The 20,146-nt window shown below is 34.2% G+C and overlaps 1 protein-coding gene across 1 annotated transcript in view; it reads right to left on the reverse strand.

The window, feature by feature from the left end:
- Positions 1-20,146, reverse strand: part of MUC19 (mucin 19, oligomeric) — a 181,107-nt gene that overhangs the window by 111,082 nt on the left and 49,879 nt on the right. The window contains exons 36-48 of the mRNA XM_055358896.2: positions 19,879-20,004; positions 18,895-19,036; positions 18,169-18,200; positions 17,329-17,358; positions 15,824-15,865; positions 15,261-15,293; positions 14,838-14,882; positions 6,569-6,607; positions 5,005-5,103; positions 1,838-1,903; positions 1,140-1,223; positions 845-922; positions 129-203 (exon numbers count right to left, since the gene is read on the reverse strand). Coding sequence (XP_055214871.1) covers positions 129-203; positions 845-922; positions 1,140-1,223; positions 1,838-1,903; positions 5,005-5,103; positions 6,569-6,607; positions 14,838-14,882; positions 15,261-15,293; positions 15,824-15,865; positions 17,329-17,358; positions 18,169-18,200; positions 18,895-19,036; positions 19,879-20,004 — 891 coding nt within the window. The remainder of the gene's footprint in view (positions 1-128; positions 204-844; positions 923-1,139; positions 1,224-1,837; positions 1,904-5,004; positions 5,104-6,568; positions 6,608-14,837; positions 14,883-15,260; positions 15,294-15,823; positions 15,866-17,328; positions 17,359-18,168; positions 18,201-18,894; positions 19,037-19,878; positions 20,005-20,146) is intronic.

Here is a 20,146-nt window from a genome sequence, read left to right on the forward strand (position 1 = left end):
TTAATAAGTTATATACCATTCTTTTTTTTGTTGGGTGGCATTTATACTTAGTGAAATTTGCAGAGGTCTGATGAAATATTGTCCTTTTCACCAAAAGCCACAGCCTCGGAATGACATCCTCTACTCACCTGACATGCCTTCATATGATGTCGCTTCACTGCTTGTGGCTCCAGTTTTTCCACCCACTGAGGGTCCAGTAGTTCCTTTCAAAATAGACAATAAATATGTATCATGATCTTTGATTTAGCAGAACATAGGGTGCTACTCTCTGCTTTCAAAATACCTTTTGTTTACACTTCTTCATTTCCAGAAATGGCTCATTCTTTCCAAAAATTGACCATAAGAATCGTATATGATTGTTGGCATCCCTCAGAGTGCTTATTAACTTATTCCTTGTAAATAAGCTTGTTTTATTATTTACTTGTTCAATATTCAGATATTTGAACCTAGTGGTTCTCAACCCAGGTTGCATGTGGGACCCATGAGGCTTTTAAAAAATATTTAATGCCTGGTCCCTTCTTCCAGGGACAGATTCAATTAGTCTGTGAAGGATTCTTCAATATGTATTTTCAAACATTTCTCTAGTTGATTCTAATTTGTAGTTAGGATTGCAAACTATGACCCTAGCCCCACTCCAGACTCACAGACTCAGAAGTTCCAGCACAGGAACCTCTGTCTGAGTCTGCATGGCCAATTACTACCTGCAATACCTGTGGTCAGTAACTGGGCTTCCTAACTCCAGTTCTTCTCATTCTTTACAGTGCTGCTAAATAAGGAAAATGTGGGCAGATCCACATGCTCCATTTTACTCCTGCGCACTCACTGACTTTTCCCTTTTACTTACCTGATTTGCTGCTTTCAGAGGTTGTGGCTGAGGCTCCAGGGCTGGCAGTGGTGGAGCCTGCAGAAACTCCTGTACTTCCTGAAACCAAGACAGGAGCAGGTATGCATGTTATTACTTCTGCTACTATGACTACTTGGAAGTTTCCAGAAAAAGGAAGTGAAAGAAACTATCCCTCCAACTTTCCTCAGCCCTGCATTCTAATACTAGTTCTAGCCTGAATTTACAGAGCATCACTTAGAATAGGAGGTATGGTTGGGAGCTTCTGAGACATTATGTCCAGCCTGGTCGATCTTACCAGAAACTGTGGCTCCAGGGCCTGCTTCTCCAGGGGTACTGCCACCTCCGACTGCAGGGGTTGCTCCAGATACCCTCGGTGTGCCTAATTTTTTATCATGGAAAAAAACAATGTCTGCTAAGAAAGTTAAATCCTTATAAAAGTGACCTAAAATATATATTTTTTTCCTTTAAAAAATGAATCTATCTCATAAATATCATAAGTTCGTGTTCAAGGTAAATCAGATAAATCAGGAAACTCTGATATTGTACTGATTATAATAAAGGAGTCTTTCTTCGTAAAATATAGTAATCATGCAGATAATTCATTGTTCAACATTGAGTAGTTCAGCATTGAATTATCGTGTCTCTTCTTACTAGAATTGCCTTATGCTCCAGCATGCATCTTTTATTTGTTTGATTAACTCCTGCCTTTCTTAGTCTTTATCATCTACATCTGTAGGAATATTTATTCCTTCCTCTCCAAAGTAAAGTAGAGTGAGAACAAATGTATGTCCCTATTCTTTTCCTGTATCCCACAGAGAATCTATCACGGTATTAGATATACAGCATATACTTGTTGGTATAGTTCTGATCTTCTGGACACACAGCCTTACATAATGTTTGGATTCCCCAAGAAACCTTGTTTCTGACTAAATTTTGAGCAGAAAGCTCACGTGTCTATAGGACAGCATCATGATGATTTTGCTCTTCCAGTACCTGCTCTCTCAGATGTATTTTCACTAGCAGCTCCAGTGGTGGCTGCATCCACTCCTCTAGTTGTTCCTACTTGGAAGAATAATGGTGCTTAATGTATATGGATAGTTAGCAAAAAAAATTCTTTCAGGATATTCACAGTTTCATGTCGTTTTCCTAAAATATCGTCCTTGGTTTTCTTTACTTAATCTCATTATCGTATTCTGGGGTCTTGGCAAAGCTTGTGTTAGACCCCAATCACAGCCCCCAAAAGGGTCTCTGTCTTGCCTGCTGGGTTTCCAGGGCTGGTGGCCCCAGTGCCTGACGCTCCAGGAGTGCTTCCCCTGCCTGCTCCTGTGGTTGCGCCCATGGATCCTCCAGTCGTACCTGACAAACACAGTAGCAGTAATTTCAACATATGGTACTTCTGAAGGAAGAGACTGGGAGATTCAAGTCAAATTTCAAGTTTCTTGAGCAGCTTACATGTTTTGCTTATGCCCATTTATCAGGCGCTAAAGCATGTTTTGACCACACCCATTTAACAAGATCTAAAGCACGTGTCCTGACTTGCGTGATTGTCCTGGGGTTGTAGCTCCTTTGCTTGGTCCCCTGGGTGTGTTGCCCTCCTCTCCTCTCCTTGTTAGGGCAGGAGGGCCTCTGGTTACTTTTGATTTTAAAAATATATATATTTTTTAAAATTCCCTAGCTGGGCGCAGTGGCTCACACCTGTAATGCCAGCACTTTTGGAGGCAGAGGTGGGTGGCTCACCTCAGGTCAGGAGTTCAAGACCAGCCTGGCGAACATGGCGAAACCCTGTCTCTACTAAAAATACAAAAATTAACCGGGCCTGGTGGCAGGTGCCTGTACTCGGGAGGCTGAAGCAGGAAAATCGCTTGAACCCGGGAGGCAGAGGTTGCAGTAAGCCGAGATCACACCACTACACTCCAGCCTGGGCAACGAGAATGAAACTCCATCTCAAAAAAAAAAAAAAAAATGCCCTACACATAAACCAACTCATTTACTCTTATAAGATTCCTCTGAAACAAGTCACAATATTATTCTTATTTATTAGATGTGATTAAATGATTTGCTCCAGGTCACCAACTTGGTTGACAGCAGATCCAGGAGCCAAATTCAAGCAGTCTACCTACAGTTAATACTCTAACCTGTGCTTCTCAAACAATCTGTAGCAAAAGATCAATTTCGTAAAATTTCCAATGTGTGCTAGATGGATACTTTGAAAAAGGCCATAAAATAGAGAAATGAAATTTTTAAAAGTAAAACCATATGAAACACAAGTCTTTATTTAATAGACAAAAATCATCCTGTAAAATTGCTATGTTTTTAAATGCTTAGTCTCTGTTTCAGTTCTTATTACATCAAAAACTGGTAACAGTCTGGCTTGTATTCATCTGTCAACCAAACTTCGAGTAACCCTGCTCAAAATCCTTATACATACTGCCTCATAACCAAAAGAGATAGCTGATTGACTTATCATTATTATCCAAGTAATTTTGATGCAGGTGTTAAGAAATGTAAACAAATGGTCATCACTCTAAAATTTAAGTTTACTGACCTAATTGGAATGAACCAGTTTCTTAATTTGTGCTAGTGTACATTGATTATATCCTTTAAACCATTAATTGTTATGTAAACTATATCTTATTCCAAAAAGTGTTTTAGTTATAACATTTAAATCAAGAAAATTGCTAAGGGAAAGTAAATGTAGAAAACATAAAATTAGGCCATGGATTAGTTAGCAAGTGCATAAAGAGAAATAGTTCCATGTATACACTAAAGAAATGGCTTTTAACCCACGTATGTATGTAAAGAAGTTTTGATTTATATTAAAAGCAATCAGAACAATTGAAGAATTGTAAGTAGTGGAGTGACGTGATGATAGTTGAGATTTTGGAAGTCCATTCTGCCATGGTATTGACGGCAGCATAGATTGGGAGGGAAGCGAGGAAGGAGTGGAAATGTTAGAGCAGTAGTTTTCCACTTTGATGAGCATCTGTTGCATGGGCTTGTTAGTAGAGTGTTTGCTGGGCTCCACTCCAATAGCTTCTGATTTTAGGCAGGTGGGCCCAGATATTTTCATTTCTAACGAATTCCCGGAAGATGCTGATGCTGCTGGTCCAGAAACCACACTTTAAACACCATTGTGTTGGAGGAAGGTGAGCAAGGTGGAGGCTAGGTTGAAAATAACATCTGAACAAAAGCAGAGGCAAATTCATGCAGAGAAGAAACTTAAGAGATACTTAAAATTAGTAGCTGATTGCATGGTGGACAGGGGCGAATTTTGGCTTTTTTGTTTTCTATCCAAATTACCTCTGCTTAAGGAAACCAATAATATTTTATTCATGAAACCAACAGTAGTTAAAATTCAGTCAATGATGTGTACGGCAAGCATATCCTCATTGGCTTTTGTTGGATCTAGGTTTTTATACACACACAGAGCTGTGGAGCTAGCTATTCCACACCAGACAGGATTCTGTGTTCTAAACCTGCCTCTTCCAGCTTGGAGACCTTTTATTATTTTCTCACCTACTGCGAATAACAACAGATAACTACCGTGGTGTAATTGTTGACTAAATTACATACTACATATTTGAAGACAATTCAGAAATCTTCCTGTGCCACAGAAACATATCATTAGTATTTTATTAAATATTAATCATTGAATTTTTCTCCATGGCCATTTAGCTGACTTCAATAGCTCTGACATTTGGCCCTGTTATATAATGTTGTACTCAGGGTAAATTTGTTGCCAAGTTGAAACAGAGGATTCCTAGTAGAAATAGGCTATGGAAGAGATAGTGTTTGACTCATTTATTTGTCTCATCTGTTCTGAAGTCACTTAAATTTCCATGTTCAGCTCCTGTGGTTATACCTGGTAACACTCCAGTTGTCCCTGATAAATGTAAAGAAAAAACAAACATCTGGCTAAAAAAAAAAAAAAAATGCATATGTGCCAACAACTATCGAGGTCATGATCACATATAATTGTAACATGATATACTTTAAGGAAGCAACTTGTGAAAAGACTAAAGATATGACATTTCAATTACATATAAGGAATAATCACCTAACTCTAATACTTTTATTTTGCAAAATATTGTCCTGAGTAGCATCTCCTAAAATGAGTTGCTTAGCTGAGGCTGGTATACTTTGTTCTGAATTTAATTTACCTGCCATGCCTGAAGCACCAGTGACGGTGGGGCTCACTACTCCTGTCATGCTTGTGTTTCCAGATGTTGAGATGATGGGAACTGAAGTTTCACTAATGCCTGAGAAAAACATAAAATTAACTTCTCATCTGAAGTCTATTAGGACTTTATTACCATGGAGTGAGTTAACTGTTTAATCAATTTTACTATAGAAAATAGAATCAGTAAAGCCAGTGACTTTCTGCCTAGGGTTCCCTAAGAATTTCTTTTAATATCATTGCCTTTTTTTCTTTTTTACAAATATAGCTTTCTGCATCTTGAACTGAGTCATACTAGGTCTTCATACATTTTTCTAAATAACTGTTTTAAAATAAGCAGAACCTACAGCCACTGTGGAGAACAGTTTGGAGGTTCCTCCAAAAACTAAATATTGAGCTACCATATGATCCAGCAATCCCACTGCTGAGCATATACCCAAAAGAAAGAAAATCAGTGTACCAAAGACATATCTGCACTCTTATATTTGTGACAGCACTGTTTACAATAGTTAAGATCTAGAAGCAACCTAAGTGTCCAGCAACAGATGACTGGATAAACAATATATGAAATGGAGTACTATTCAGCCATAAAAAAGAATGGGATTCAGTCATTTGCAACAACATGGATGGAATGGGAGATCATTATGTTAAGTGAAATAAACCAGGCACAGAAAGACAAACATCACATGTTCTTACTTTGTGGGATCTAGAAAAATCAAATCCATTGAACTCATGAACACAGAATGTAGAAGGATGGTTACTAGAGCTAGGAAGGGTAGTGAGGGGTGGGGGAGAGGTGGGGATGGTTAATGGGTATAAAAAAATTAAAAGAATGAATAAGACCTACTATTTGATAGCACAATAAGGTGACTATAGCCAATAATAATTATATATTTTAAAATAAGGAAAATAATCGGACTATTTAGAACACAAAGGGTAAATGCTTGAGGGGATGGATACCCCATTCTCCATGATGTGCTTATTTCACATGACATGCCTGTATCAAAATATCTCGTGTATGCTATATATGTATATATCTACTATGTAACCACATTTTTGAAAATAATTTTTAAAATTTAAAAATAAAATAAAATAAGCAGATCCTTATGCCCTAATCACTGTTGCCTGGCACTTATAATAACAATAAAGAAACACTATCATGAAATAGTTAATTGCTACTTTTAGGCTTAGAACAGCTAAGAGAGTAACATATGTTATTAGATGTGCAACCCATATTCTTTTAAAAAATTAAAGATATTTACTACTGTTGCAGATGCTATGTTAATAGTTAATGATAAAGAAGAAAATCAAACTAGAAACCATGTTTCTATAGCCAGTCAATATAAACTGATCGAAAACAAGTAAAATTCAAGGTTTTTAAGAAAAATTTAAAACCAGTGGTAAAAACCTAGTAAACTACTTGTTTGAAATATTTTTTCTAAAGCCAAACTGTCCTATAAATTCTTTCTTAAAACCCAAAGTGACTAATAATTTATACTGTTGGATATTTTTATTTAACATGTAAAACCAGGAATTAATATACTGACCTGTAGTAAAAGGTTCGGTGAGAGGACCTAGAGTTGTTCCTAAAAAGGAAAACAGAAATGTGAATTTTTCCAACCTCAAGGAAAAAATACTAGAGAGATTGTTCTGCTGTCGTGTAGTTTTCAATATAGAGTAATTTGTAATATATTTAGTGTTTAGAGTTAATAATAAATTTGTATTTCATTTTTAAAATAGTGACATACATGATGTACTTTCCAATGTATACATACACACACATACACATATGCTGAATTCTACTAAATACAAAGTAAATGGAATGTATATCAACAATGGCAATAAATTCTCTGTTAAGCAGAGGCTGATTTTTGCAGTTTATGGTTTCTTCAACATTTCTCAGCTTCTGGTTGTCTGCAGCTTGGATATTTTTATATTGAGTAACACTTAGTCTATAAGGACTTGGAGGGAAAAGGAGAAATATTTTTTAAAATTTATATTTATGATTTGATATAGCAGGTTTATAAAAATAAATTTGAATTTACCCTAAACAGCTGTTGTGGATTATCAGTGAACTCCTGAAGGAAGAGGCCATGTTTTACCTTTGTATTCCTAATGCCTGCCCACTGCCAGGGATGTGATAAAACTCATCAAATGTTTATTCAGGGCCTGTGCACTTAAAAATAAGCCTTTATTAATTTGAGGTTTTCATAAATAATAAATAGTCAGGTATTTTCTCTATTTCAGTGTTAATTTTCATTGAAAAATCCATGGAAATTCATTGCTTACTTTATGTAAACAATACCATTTTGCAATTTTATAGTGTTTTGGAACTTCATAAAAAGAAGGAGAGAAACAAACTTCTCACACAATCTATTTGATCCTCACTCCTTATCCAGCCACACTGGTCTTTCTATCTTTTCTACCTGATGTTTGCAGTTCTCTGTACTTGGAACATGGTTCTTTCCTCCTCTTCTCCTAGTTGAGCTTTCATTGGTCAGTTCTCAACTCAATCATCTTTTCTTGAGTCTTTCCTGAGCTCCTTGACCGGATTAAATCCCTTCCCTCTCATCCCATGCCCTTTTAGGTACTCCACAGCTCTTGTGTTGATGTAAGTTTCCATTTGTTTTTGTAATTACTTAATTGATATCCATATTCCTGACTAGTCTGTAGGCTTTATAAAGGCAGAAACCACATCGATTTTATTCACTTTAGTATCTCCAAGGCCTATAAGAGTGCCTAGCACATAATAAGAGCTTGATAAGTATTTGTTCATAGACTGAATGAATGAATGGAGTAAAAATATTTTACCCATTTTTCTTATAAAGAATGGGGCTCAGAAAAGTTGAGTGATTTGTTCAAGATCACACTGCTGGTTAGTGACAAAACTAGGACTCAAATGTAAGTCACCCAGTAATCAGGACTGTGACCTATACTGCTTTTTATGTTATTCTGCCTGTGTGTATAACACATCACCTCTTGCACTTTTCAAGTTTTCTTAATTACCCATTCATCTTGTTAATGGAAATATAAAAAATTAGACTAGAAATTGTAGAACACAATATCAAGTAAACAATAAAATATCCTGTCTCCCCAAATTACTTTACAGAATGTATATTTAAATAAGTATGGTAAGTAGTTTAAGAAAAAGTTTTTGTGACAGTTCTCAAGAGCTGACAAGGTTTAGTTAAGAATTTTCAAAATCAGTATCACACAGACTCCACCAACTGACCAAATCAGATCTTAATATCTTTTATCACTAATGAGCACAATAGTTGGACATTTGAATCAAAGTATGTTGCTGATCTAATTGTAAGAATAGCATGGAAAGATTGTTATGCCATGATCCACAGAGACTATCAAGATTAGAATGATGTGGAAGAATAGATAGACCCTGATATTCCCAAAGATTTTGGTGCAGATTCCATTTCCCAGTATTGATTTAAACTTTATGGAATTCCAGTGATCCAGTTTGAGCACTTTCAAATTGAAGACAATTACATTTAATTAAAAGCAGCATTATCATATGGAATAAAATCAAATCTCCAATATTTACACATCTAAATAAATATGCTCTAATTAACATGGATTCAAGAACACAGTTGCACATCATAGGTGGTAGTGCGCAGATCATCATTATTTTTTTTTTATTATACTTTAAGTTTTAGGGTACATGTGCACATTGTGCAGGTTAGTTACATATGTATACATGTGCCATGCTGGTGCGCTGCACCCACTAACTCGTCATCTAGCATTAGGTATATCTCCCAATGCTATCCCTCCCCCCTCCCCCCACCCCACAATACGCCATGGAATACTATGATCATCACTATTTTTACCATATGCACAGGAGAACATATTTATAGGCCTTTCCTTATAATTGATGTTGCTGAGATGGCAACATGCTCACGTGCATTTCGAGGACCGATCTTTAATCAGGGTCGTAGAATTATCTAAACTAGGCACAGATTGGAGTGCATACCAGTCAGGCTACTATGATATAGCTCCTTTTTCCCATGAATGAATTTCAGAAGATGTAATCTGAAATTATTGATACAGCAATAAAAGTAGGCATAAGCCTTTGCTGACAGGAATACATGAGAACTCACTTTTCTTCTGGGTTTAATTACCAAAACTGATAGAGACAGTATTCCCATTCTCATTAATTTTTACATCCATAACCATTACAGTTTCAACTGATTCTTCCATTACTTGCAAATGAACATACATGCTGGAAGTACTTGATACTGTCAATTATATGCATCAGCTTCTTTGTGGACAAGACGTAAATAGTAATAGGAGGAGCTGCCTTTACCGAAACACTAAAAGCTCTGCATGCCTGCATGGTAGTATGATACTCCACCCTAAAAACTTTTCCAAGTGGCTTTCTCCACTTGTGTTTCACCTCGTTATAAACTTAATATAAAGTCTTTTAATTAATTTTCTAGCTACCACTAAGTTTTTAAATTACTTCTAAGAAGCGTTTTAATTTTTACAAGGAAAAAATATTTTGGCATTTTTTTCAATGAATTTTATTTTACTTAAAATACATGTCTGAAAGATAAGCTTCAGGAGCATCCATAACATTTGCCCTTATAAACAACAAATTCAGTACTGCAGAGTCTATAGCTTTTGCAAAATATCTTATTCTGAAAAAATACAAAAATTCATAAAATTGGCTTTAATTCAGGAAGCAGTATGTTTCTGATTAGTAACCGAAAAAGTATTAAACTCATTCACCTAGTTAATTATTCTTTATAAAATTCACCAATAATAAAGTTGCCTTTACTGAATACTTACTATGTATTACACTAAGCTGCACTATCACATTTACTGTTTTCTCAAATCTTTCCATGTAGAGATTATTATTAGTTCCCACTTCACAGATGAGAACACTTAAACCTCAGGCTGCTTGAGGGACTTAAAACAGGGTCAAACTTTAAGGGGAGGGATTCAAATTCTTATTTCTCGAATTCCACATTCTACTATACTCATCTACCTCGCTTTGCCTGATGCGATTCTGTTTTTTTATGATTGATGCTATTTTATAATAAGCACATTGTATAAACAAAATTTATATATAACTTAACAGTGGTAACATTCTAAGATTTTTAATTTTTGAGCAAATATGCATTTTAAAAGATTATATTGTTGTGTAACAGAAACCCACTTTTAAATTATATGTCAGTATCATACATACTCATTCAAAAAGGGGATTTTTTGTTTTAATATAAACCTACTAAACAACCTATGATTTTAACGTAAGTCTCAATTTGAAATCAGAATCTGTAATTACATGTTGCTACTTCAATAACTGATTTAAATTAAATTCAACTTTATCCTCTTCTTTAAACATGGAAACACAGGGGCGTTAGGACTGGAGTCTAGGAAATATGTTCTGAATTTTAATTATCTCTGCAACTTATTAGCAAGTAACCTTGAATGTATAACTTAACCTCTTTGTGTTTCCATTTACTCATTTGTAAATAGGGGGAAATGATGGCATCACTTCAGGGAATTTTCTGTATCAAATCAGATAATATATGCCATATACGTAGAGTAGCGCTCAGTAAATATTAGCTCTGTATCAAGATCAGTCAGTCTAAAGAGGAAAAGCCCCATATCTGCATAATTTTTCTTCTAAAAATAGCATGTTTATTAGAATGGTTAGTTAGGCATCTCTCAGGGTATTTTAGCCCTTTGAAAGCATTCACTGTATGGAAAAGAAAATTGATACAGAAAGCATGTGGAGAAATTAAAGTTTGCATATTGCTTCCCTTTCACTTTAGAGTTTTCTGTGATGTTTTTCTAAACTCCTCAAAAGTTACCCTTTACATCTATGCTATTTACGTCAACAAAAAAGTTAAGATCTATTCAACAATGAAGTCATACCTTGTCTTCTATTCAGTACTTGATCAAAAGTACTTTATCCAGAGAACAAGTTAGTGGCAAAAACATGCACTCCCTAGCCCACTGCCCCACTGAGACTCTTTTTAAAATAAATCTTACCTTTGTGTTCAATAATTATAGGTTTTTATGTTTAATTGATTTATTTTAAGACAAAGCAAAAAGTAAAAGTAGGAAAGTTTTAACTAAGTTAATTTATCCCACTTATCATATTGGTTCTGCTCAAAAGCACTAATATATTATCCAAAATGAAATGGGTTCCCATGTCCAAGAAACAAATCCTTTCATTTATTATAGACAGCTCATGGAAAGGCAATACATATTTGAAATGAAGTGCCTTCTTAGCTATATTACACCTGAATATAATCTTTTACTTTTCAATCTCTATTTAAATATCTTTGGTTGATGCATACTATATTTTGAAAGAAACAAACAAACAAAAAACCCTTTGCTAGTGATGATATCCAAACATTTATTTTAAAATAAAACAATTGTGGTATTCATTGTTCTCATCACTGATCAAGTGAGGCTTACCACTAGAAGACTTAAAAACAAAAATCATTTTGTAGTTACGGATTCATCACAATTTGTCAATTCCACTTTTAAGCCACCATTGTCAGTAAAAGAAATAGGATGCATCTTTCAAGCCTACAATTTGTGCAAGACAATTGCCTACAAAAGACCTTTATTTCTTTTAAAAAGAATTCCAAAAGTAAACAATTTAAACTGTTTTGATTTCACAATGGCATAATGTTTATTGGATGAATTTAGAAAGAACAAGAGTGTAAAAAGAAAAAATAAGTTGGTATCTCTTAAAGGAAAATGTTTTATGCTTACATGAAAAACGAAAAATAATAGATGTGACTTTTTTTCCTTTGGAGCTCCAAAATAAAAATATCAGTAAACACCTATCTAGCACTTTCTGGGTTTCTTCTGATTACCATCCTCATTTTATATAAATGATCATGATTCCTCGGTCATAAGAAAATCGGCATGTCATCTCTTAGTTGTTAAAATTCAGAAATATCACGTTTTATTTTGAATAGTTTGTACTCAGTCCAAGTCCCTAGCACAAGTTAAAGTAGACTATTTATGATTTCCAGTTAATTGAATCAACAAAGATGGCCAACTGGTATGCTCCAAGCCCTCAAGTCACAGATTTAAAGGAAAACTAAGTTAATCATTATTTGAATGATTTCTAAATTCCCATCTGTATAGTATGATATGGTCATAGCCTCAGAAAAGATAAGGAACTAAGAATTACCTCTAATTCTTACCACTGATCATTATTTTTAATTGAAATTTGATACATCTAACTAAAATTTAAAGTTTTGTATGCTTCAGTTTATCTGGAAAATTAGCACTTCCTAATCTGTTCCAGCAACAAGATAAGCTACACATACATTATTAATAAATGCTGGGAATATATTATTAATTTGATAATTTGATAATCAATGTTTTCTGTACATTGGGATTACTTGACTAACTTTATTTGAAACACACACATTTTGTGGCACAATTGGAAAATTTTAATATGAGGGAAAAAATAGACATTTTTATACTTCTTTGTCTCCTGATTTTAGAATGATGTTGACTACGGTTTCTGGCTTTCAAGGATAACAAGGAAAAGAAAACCAATCCTGACTTCTCTCTAGATCATGCCAGAAAGTCCTTTTCCTCCTGATCCTTATAACCCTGAAAATGTTACTTAATCTCTTTGCATTTCCTCACCTATAAAATGATGAGGTGAGGAGGACTGTGGAGAATAACAATCAGAGGATTCAGATTTAATGAGATGCTGAATGAAAAATATTTAATATAATGACTAGAATGAGGTAAATCCTCAATAAAAGTCATTTTTAGGATATCTTTCAATGAAATACTAACATAGCATTTTGTTAATTATTAATATTATACTTACAGAGCATGAAATATCTACCAGAATTTCAGGGAAATTAAATAAAACATTAGGATTCAGTAAGGCGAAGCACAAAAGTCATAAATAATGCCAAATGAATTCAGGGAAAAAATCACCCAGGTAATCTTTCCTATAATTCAACCCTGCATTTGATTTATAATTTTTAAAATGCTACCATGAGGATGATTGATAAGATTTTTATAGTGTTTTACAGTAAATGAGACAAAATATTACATCTAAAACTTAATCAGTTGCTCACAAAAACCCTGTCAGGGTAATCTACTTATGTTCTTCTGTTTTCCATGGACAGGTTGCTTGCTACAGTACAAAGTGGTTGACAAAACTGAATATTACATTCAAAACTAGGTGTTTGAAATGAAAAAAATATATATATATATATATAAGCTAGAAAAATCAAACCACTTTTAATAGTTTTAGGTAAGTATTGTGATATAGGATATAGATATCATCATTATGATACTGAAGAAATAGATGAAATTGTTATCTAAGCTGCTTATGATTCACGCGTATCTATGCAGTTCATCAAATCAAGGAAAAAAATATTTCTTTAAATGATCACAAGATTCAAAAGTTTTAGTAGCTGATGAATGACTTTGACTAAAGGAGAACTTAGTAACTGAACCAAATTAATCATCTTAGAAACAGAACCAGGCTGAGAATTAGGGATGCAGTCCACTGCTTGCGACTGAGGGTAATATGTAGCTAGAAAATTACTCTGCAGTGTGTAAGAAATAATTCAAAAAACCATTGGGATGAAATTGTTATTGGTCTTCGGAAATGAATTTATGAGTACAGACTGAAGAAGAACATTTGTGAAATGTGTCAGGCTTTCTGAGATTTACATTGAAAGAGCCAGTAATGTTTTGTGTTGCTAATGGCATCCAACATAAGAGAAAGTTTGACAGGAAGTAGCATGCTGTTTTCGGCATTTTTAATAATATTGTGCACTGATGGCTGATGCTTTAAGATATACATATATTTACTCCTTTAATATAAAATATATTGATTAAAAAATAACTCAGACAATACTAAGATTTAGAAAATGTTTTAAATTATAGTCATAATTCTATATTATGATATCAATTTATAATCCAATAATAGTCTTGGTTTTACACTCTATCTTTGTATAGAAGATTAGCTCTAATGAGTGAAATGTATGAACTGTCGGATTTACCAGTATAACTAATATCTAATAAATAGTTTAACCTTCACCAGAAATTCTGCGCTAAAATTCTAAACCTGAGTTCTAAATTTTCCACGGGGAAAAAGAAGAGTTGTTTATTCACTCCGTAAATACTGAATGCGAACTATTCCGTACCTTGCCATTAGGTACAATTGGGACTACAAGGATGGCGAAGCATGGTCTGTGACTTGAAGGAATGTATTCATTTAAGACTGGATAAATTAATAAATAACAAAGAAAGAAAAATAGTGCTAAGTTGGGGGTAAAGACCGTAAGTATAGAAAAGTGAGTATGTGAAAAATAGCGCAGAGTTGGAAGGGAGAAATCTATGGATGATTTTCTCAAACACGTAGGCTCTAGAAAGAAATGACATACATTACACATGTGAATCTTCAATTGAGCAAAACTGACATCTTTTTAATTGTATAATTAATTAGTTTAAAGAAAAGAAGGTGACTATTATATATTAAAAACAACAATAACGTGTAGAGTCACAGTGCTAAATTGTCTGTTAGCCATTGTTTTCAAATTCTTTTTTTCTCATATTTTCATTTTCATTAAAGACACTGAAACATACTCAATGAATTTTTAAATTTAGGTGGAAAGATAAAATAGCAAACTAAACTAGGGAAACTGTTTGGATGGTCCGAGGGAAAATTCAAACCCAAATATTTTTAATGTGTAATCAAACTGATGTTGATTCCAATATTTAAGTTGTTCAAGGTTTCAGATACAAACCTTTATTCAAAACTTTATTTGTCACTTATGGATTTTCTGATTTACCTACCTGTTGTTTCACTGCTTGATGTTGTAATCGCTGGAATGGATGCTGCTGAATTTGAGAAAACAATGGAAAAACTAAGTTTTATATGCAGGGAAAATTATACTTCCAAGAACATCTATGGTCATATGTAAAATGGATCAACTTGAAATGACTGTATCAGACAAAAAAATCATCATATAGGTGAATAGAAGCCCAAATATTAGTTTTAAAATTTATAGGCCTTGAGTAAAAGGTCAAAACACCTTATCATTTGGTATAATGCTTTTTTTCCCCAAAAGCTTTCTCTAAAAAATTCTTTTTTAAAAAAGAAACTTTGTCTATTTCTTCTAAAAATGTCATTGCAAAGATATAATACTGCAAAGGAAGGTTTGGGTGTTTTTAAAAATCCCCCATTGATTAAGGTGTGGCTTAGAGGTGACAGCTTACCTGTGCTTGGGCCACCGGTAACCAGTGTAACTGCTATGCAAAGAAGAAGACAAATATTTGGAAATGAACATTAAACTGGTATTGAAAGATGAGGTTAACCATATCTATTTAAACATGTTTTGAGATCTCCAGAATGCAAATAAATGATTAAATGTAAGTTAAGTACACTTATCAGATGTTTACACATTTCAATATACTTTTGTACTCCACTAGCTACTGTTTTAATGATAAAGCATCCAATTAAAGTTAAAATTTTCTTGATGTTAATAAAAGAAATTGTAAATTACTTTCAAGGAATTTAACATAGAATTTTCTGACATAGCCACTTCCTCCACATCAGTAGTATGTAGAATGTTCTTAGGACAGACAACCTTTGAAAAGGGAAGATGTTCTTTACTAATGATACAATTACATACAGACCTCCTACTTGGCATGGGCCTTTAGCAAATACATAAATGGAGAATGAAAAATTTGAAAAAAGGGCCATGATTCCTGAACTATAAATTATCTTTGCTGCTCACTTAGGAGCTATAAAAATAATTAGCACTTTTTAACTTATTTACCTGCTCCGGTGCTTAATATGGTGGTAGCTGTTGTAGTGGAAACTGTTTAGGAAACACAATATTTATGAAAATAAATTAATTGAATAATTTTTGCTTGGAAATATAGTTCAAGAAACCAGTTGTCGTAAACTAAAATTAAAATTTCTGAAACGTGTACAGATGTTAAGTGACAAAATAATTTTTTATTTATATCAATACAAATAACACCATATATTTATATACGTCCACCAAAAATAACTATTTCCTGTTATTATCACTTAACCAAAATCCCATAGGAACTTTATAAGGTCTCTTTATGGGCCAATAATAACTTAAAGGAATGTGGTTCAGAACCCTGACATGTGATAACTTCACTTCAGATAAGTGACCAAAATTAACTAAAATTTAACTAGCATTTTACAGCAGGCTGCATAATTTTAAAGAAATTGTCAAAGCCTAAGGTTTCCTATTTTCTGTACTATCTCTTAATTTATACTACCCACCTCCAAGTATCAATCAACAGGAAATAAAATCCCAATTTATATCACACAAGGCAGGAATATGTAAGTGTACTACAGCAACTCAAAGTGTACTTATATTGCCAAGAAGTTAAATGTCCCAAAACTAACATCCAGCATCCTCCTGAGTAAACATAATTGTAATGCTCTGGGTGGGTGATGGTTCAAGCCTATAATCCCAATGCTTTGGAAGCAGTGAGCTATGATCATGCCATTGCACTCTAGCCTGGGCAGCAGAACAAGACCATGTCTCTACAAAAATAAAAAATTAGCCAGGTATGGCAGCACATGCCTATGGTTCAAGCTACTCGGGAGGTTGAGATGGGAGGAGCACATGAGCCTAGGCAATAGAGGCTGCAGTGCACTGTGATCGCACCATTGCACTCCAGCCTGGGCAACAAAGTGAGACCTTGCCTCAAAACAAGAAAGAAAGCAAGACAGGAAGCAAGAAAGCAGGCAAGGAAGGAAGGAGGGAGGGAGGAAAGAAGGAAGGAAGGAAGGAAGGAAAGAAGGAAGGAAGGAAGGAAAGAAGGAAGGAGGGAAGGAAGGAAGGAAGGATGGATGGAAGGAAGGAAGGAAGGAAGGAAATAATTTTTTATTTCTGTTTTCAAATCATCCTCCAGCATGATGATGGTTTTAAAATATTTACTTCACAGAAGGCAACATTTACTTCTACTTCATCCACTTATTCAATTATTATCTAAAAATATCAAGCTTTGGATGATGATATTTAACTAATATGCATTTAAAATATTAATGAATTAATAACATAAATATTAACTAATAATACCTATTGTATGTTTAATCATATTCCTAACTTAATTAATAGAAATATAATGAAATGATATTCTGACATATTTCTAGTAACTGTTCAGTTTAATTTAAAATTTTTATATCAGCAGATTTACCATCATACCTTTTACTGGCATAGATTGAAGTGAAACCATAAAGGATTAGCTACACAAAGAAATCAGAAATACAACATTTAAAATATAGTGATGATTTTACCTGCAAATGTTGAATTGGTAGGAGCAGTTTCTGAAATAATCATACATTACTGTTATTGACAGGAATTTTTATATCTTGAAAAAATTCTACAACTCAATTTGTCTATAAGTCATGTCTCTTTTTATTTTACTTCTTGCAATTCCTAATATAAAAAGGAGTAGCTCACGTATTCTTTTGAAGGTTTTTGAGATTTATTATTAAGATGTGTGTTGTGGCCAGGTGCAGTGGCTCATGCCCATCCATAATCCCAACACTTTTGGGAGGCCAAGGCAGGTGGATCACCTGAGGTTAGGAGTTCAAGACCAGCCTGGCCAACAGGGTGAAACCCCATTTCTACTAAAAATATAAAAATTAGCCGGGTGTGGTGGCAGGTGCCTGTAATCCCAGCTACCCGGGAGGCTGAGGCAGAAGAATCACTTGAACCAGGGAGGTGGAGGTTGCAGTGAGAGATATGTGTCGCTCACGAACAATCCTTCAGTTATTTAATTCATTCTGTATTGATTCTCATCTTCTATTCCTTCCCTTCATTAAACTGTTTTCACTGACGCCTCACTCCCTCAATTCCCAGAACCTACAGTTAGGCAGGGGCATGTATGCAGTAGGTGCACCCCCTGAGTATCAGCCATGGCCCCATCTGACAGTTGTTCAGCATATCTTGGCAGCACTGGTTTCCAACAACGACTGACCATGGATAATCGCTCTGGGATGGAATTGTACCAGTCCTCGGAGGGACAGCCTAATGCATTAAGTCCTTGCCCTTCTGGTGATTGGTCTAAAAAAGATTCCCAGCCCCTCCTCTGATTTTTCATAAATCAATTAGTGTAAAATTTAATGACTTACCACTGCACTCCAACTGCCCTGCAATACAGTAGCTGAAAGTTAAATTTAAAAAGAAAAAAAGAAAGAATTGGAAAATTTGACTCTTATTTGCATACAGCTCACAAATTTAAAACAATGACTTGTCTGATTGAAAACAAACAAAACCAAATAGAAGTAAATATTTGTTTCCCCAAAAGAATACTATTGATTCAAATTGCTTGTTTTTCCATGTGCTGCTATACCCAATCGTTTCACTGAGGAGCTCTGGGCACCTGAAGAAATGGTGTGCAGGTGACCCTTAAAGGTAGTTCTTACATAGTCAATTTCAAACACGATGTTATTTGATGGCCGTGGTGACCTACTATTACCCTGTCAATTTGCTTCCATGTAACTGTTTGAAAGCCTGTGAACATAATCTTACATTTATAGAATTAAAACTCTTTTCCTCTAAAACTACACAATGACATTTTCCATCCTGTGTTCTGCATTATTAAGTATAAGATTACACAAACCATTTGTTGACATGTGAATTGTCTGAAAATAAAAATAACTAACATAACTGATATAAAGTGAAGCTAAAGCTGGCCTTCTCATTTAGAAATGGCAGGATCAAAAATTACAGATATATATATGTATACATAACATATATATTATTAACATAATATATTCATACATATATTTGGTTTTTCTCCTAAATGAAAAGGCAAAAGTCAAAATTGCTCATTGAAAAGTTAGTAGAGAATATACCATGTTCTTCCACAATTATCTTCAATCACTCCCCCTGCTGGTATGACATCATTATAGAAACAGCTGCACTCAGATAAACTGACACATTTCATGGTGTTCTCATCCAGGTAAGGAGCACTATCTGGGCACTTAGCATAACAACCTGTGTGTAAAAATACCCACAGTTCATCTCTATCTACTGAAACACATTATACTGTATATTATATATTTGTAAAATTACTTAAATGATGCCATGAAGTGAAGTAGATAATAGCAAAACAACATCACACTCATAATGAAAATATATAAATAAAACAAGGTTCAGATCTTCTTGCAGTGAAATGTCAAACTAAGAACTTACAGATTTGGTTGATTTATTTTTTTCTAAAATGATTCTTAAAGTAATTTTAAATGATTTGCTACTTTCATAATGGGTGTGATGCTGTAACATAAAACAGGCTCTGGTAAATACACATCTTGAAATGTGAATGCCAGTTTCAAATATCTGTCTTTGCAACAGTAGGTAAGGATACAGAAGTCATAGCAAAATAGGCTAAAAGTACGCCAAAGGATTTAACACAGATGTGACTTTTGGAAAAGTTTCATGTTATCCTGTTTTCTTGCCCGTTCTTTGTTTCTCTCTAAAATATATAATGCTAAGAATAAAATGCTGCTTAAGTGTGAGATACAGTTAATTATTACGGTAATTATACTACTCAAGCAAGACTGTACTATATGTTGCATTCTGAAACTGCATTCACACTAAACAACATTGTCTAATCAAAGATATAAAGAGTGACAATAGGATCAGAGTGCTGTCTCCCATCCCCCACTAAGCTTATGTTTAGAGAAAATGTTTCTAATGTAGAAACATTAATGTCATAATAAAGATAACTATTCATTAAATTATGAAATGTTAGACATGAAATTGGGAGAAACAATCCTTTCCAGTTAAGATGAATATCATTTGCACTACTTTATGGATATTCTTAAAGTATGTCTTACCTTCTAAAAGTGAAGAAAATTTCTGGCCAACGAGCTGATCTTTGCATGTTTTTGCAGTCACTGTGCCACAAGGTTCATAATGCCATCTGCATTCCCCAGGCGCATTGTAGTAATCACAGTAGACAGCTGTAATTGAATTAAATTACTTTCATTCATTATATGACAATTTTCACCTTTCATTTTCCAAAGCATTTTAACAAGGGATTTGGGATGATATTAATAATAAACATATCTAAAGTATATCAGGTCTTATCAAGTTCCTTTGGCT

This window comes from Gorilla gorilla, chromosome 10 (genome assembly GCF_029281585.2).
Source record: "Gorilla gorilla gorilla isolate KB3781 chromosome 10, NHGRI_mGorGor1-v2.1_pri, whole genome shotgun sequence".
Classification (NCBI taxonomy): Eukaryota; Metazoa; Chordata; class Mammalia; order Primates; family Hominidae; genus Gorilla; species Gorilla gorilla.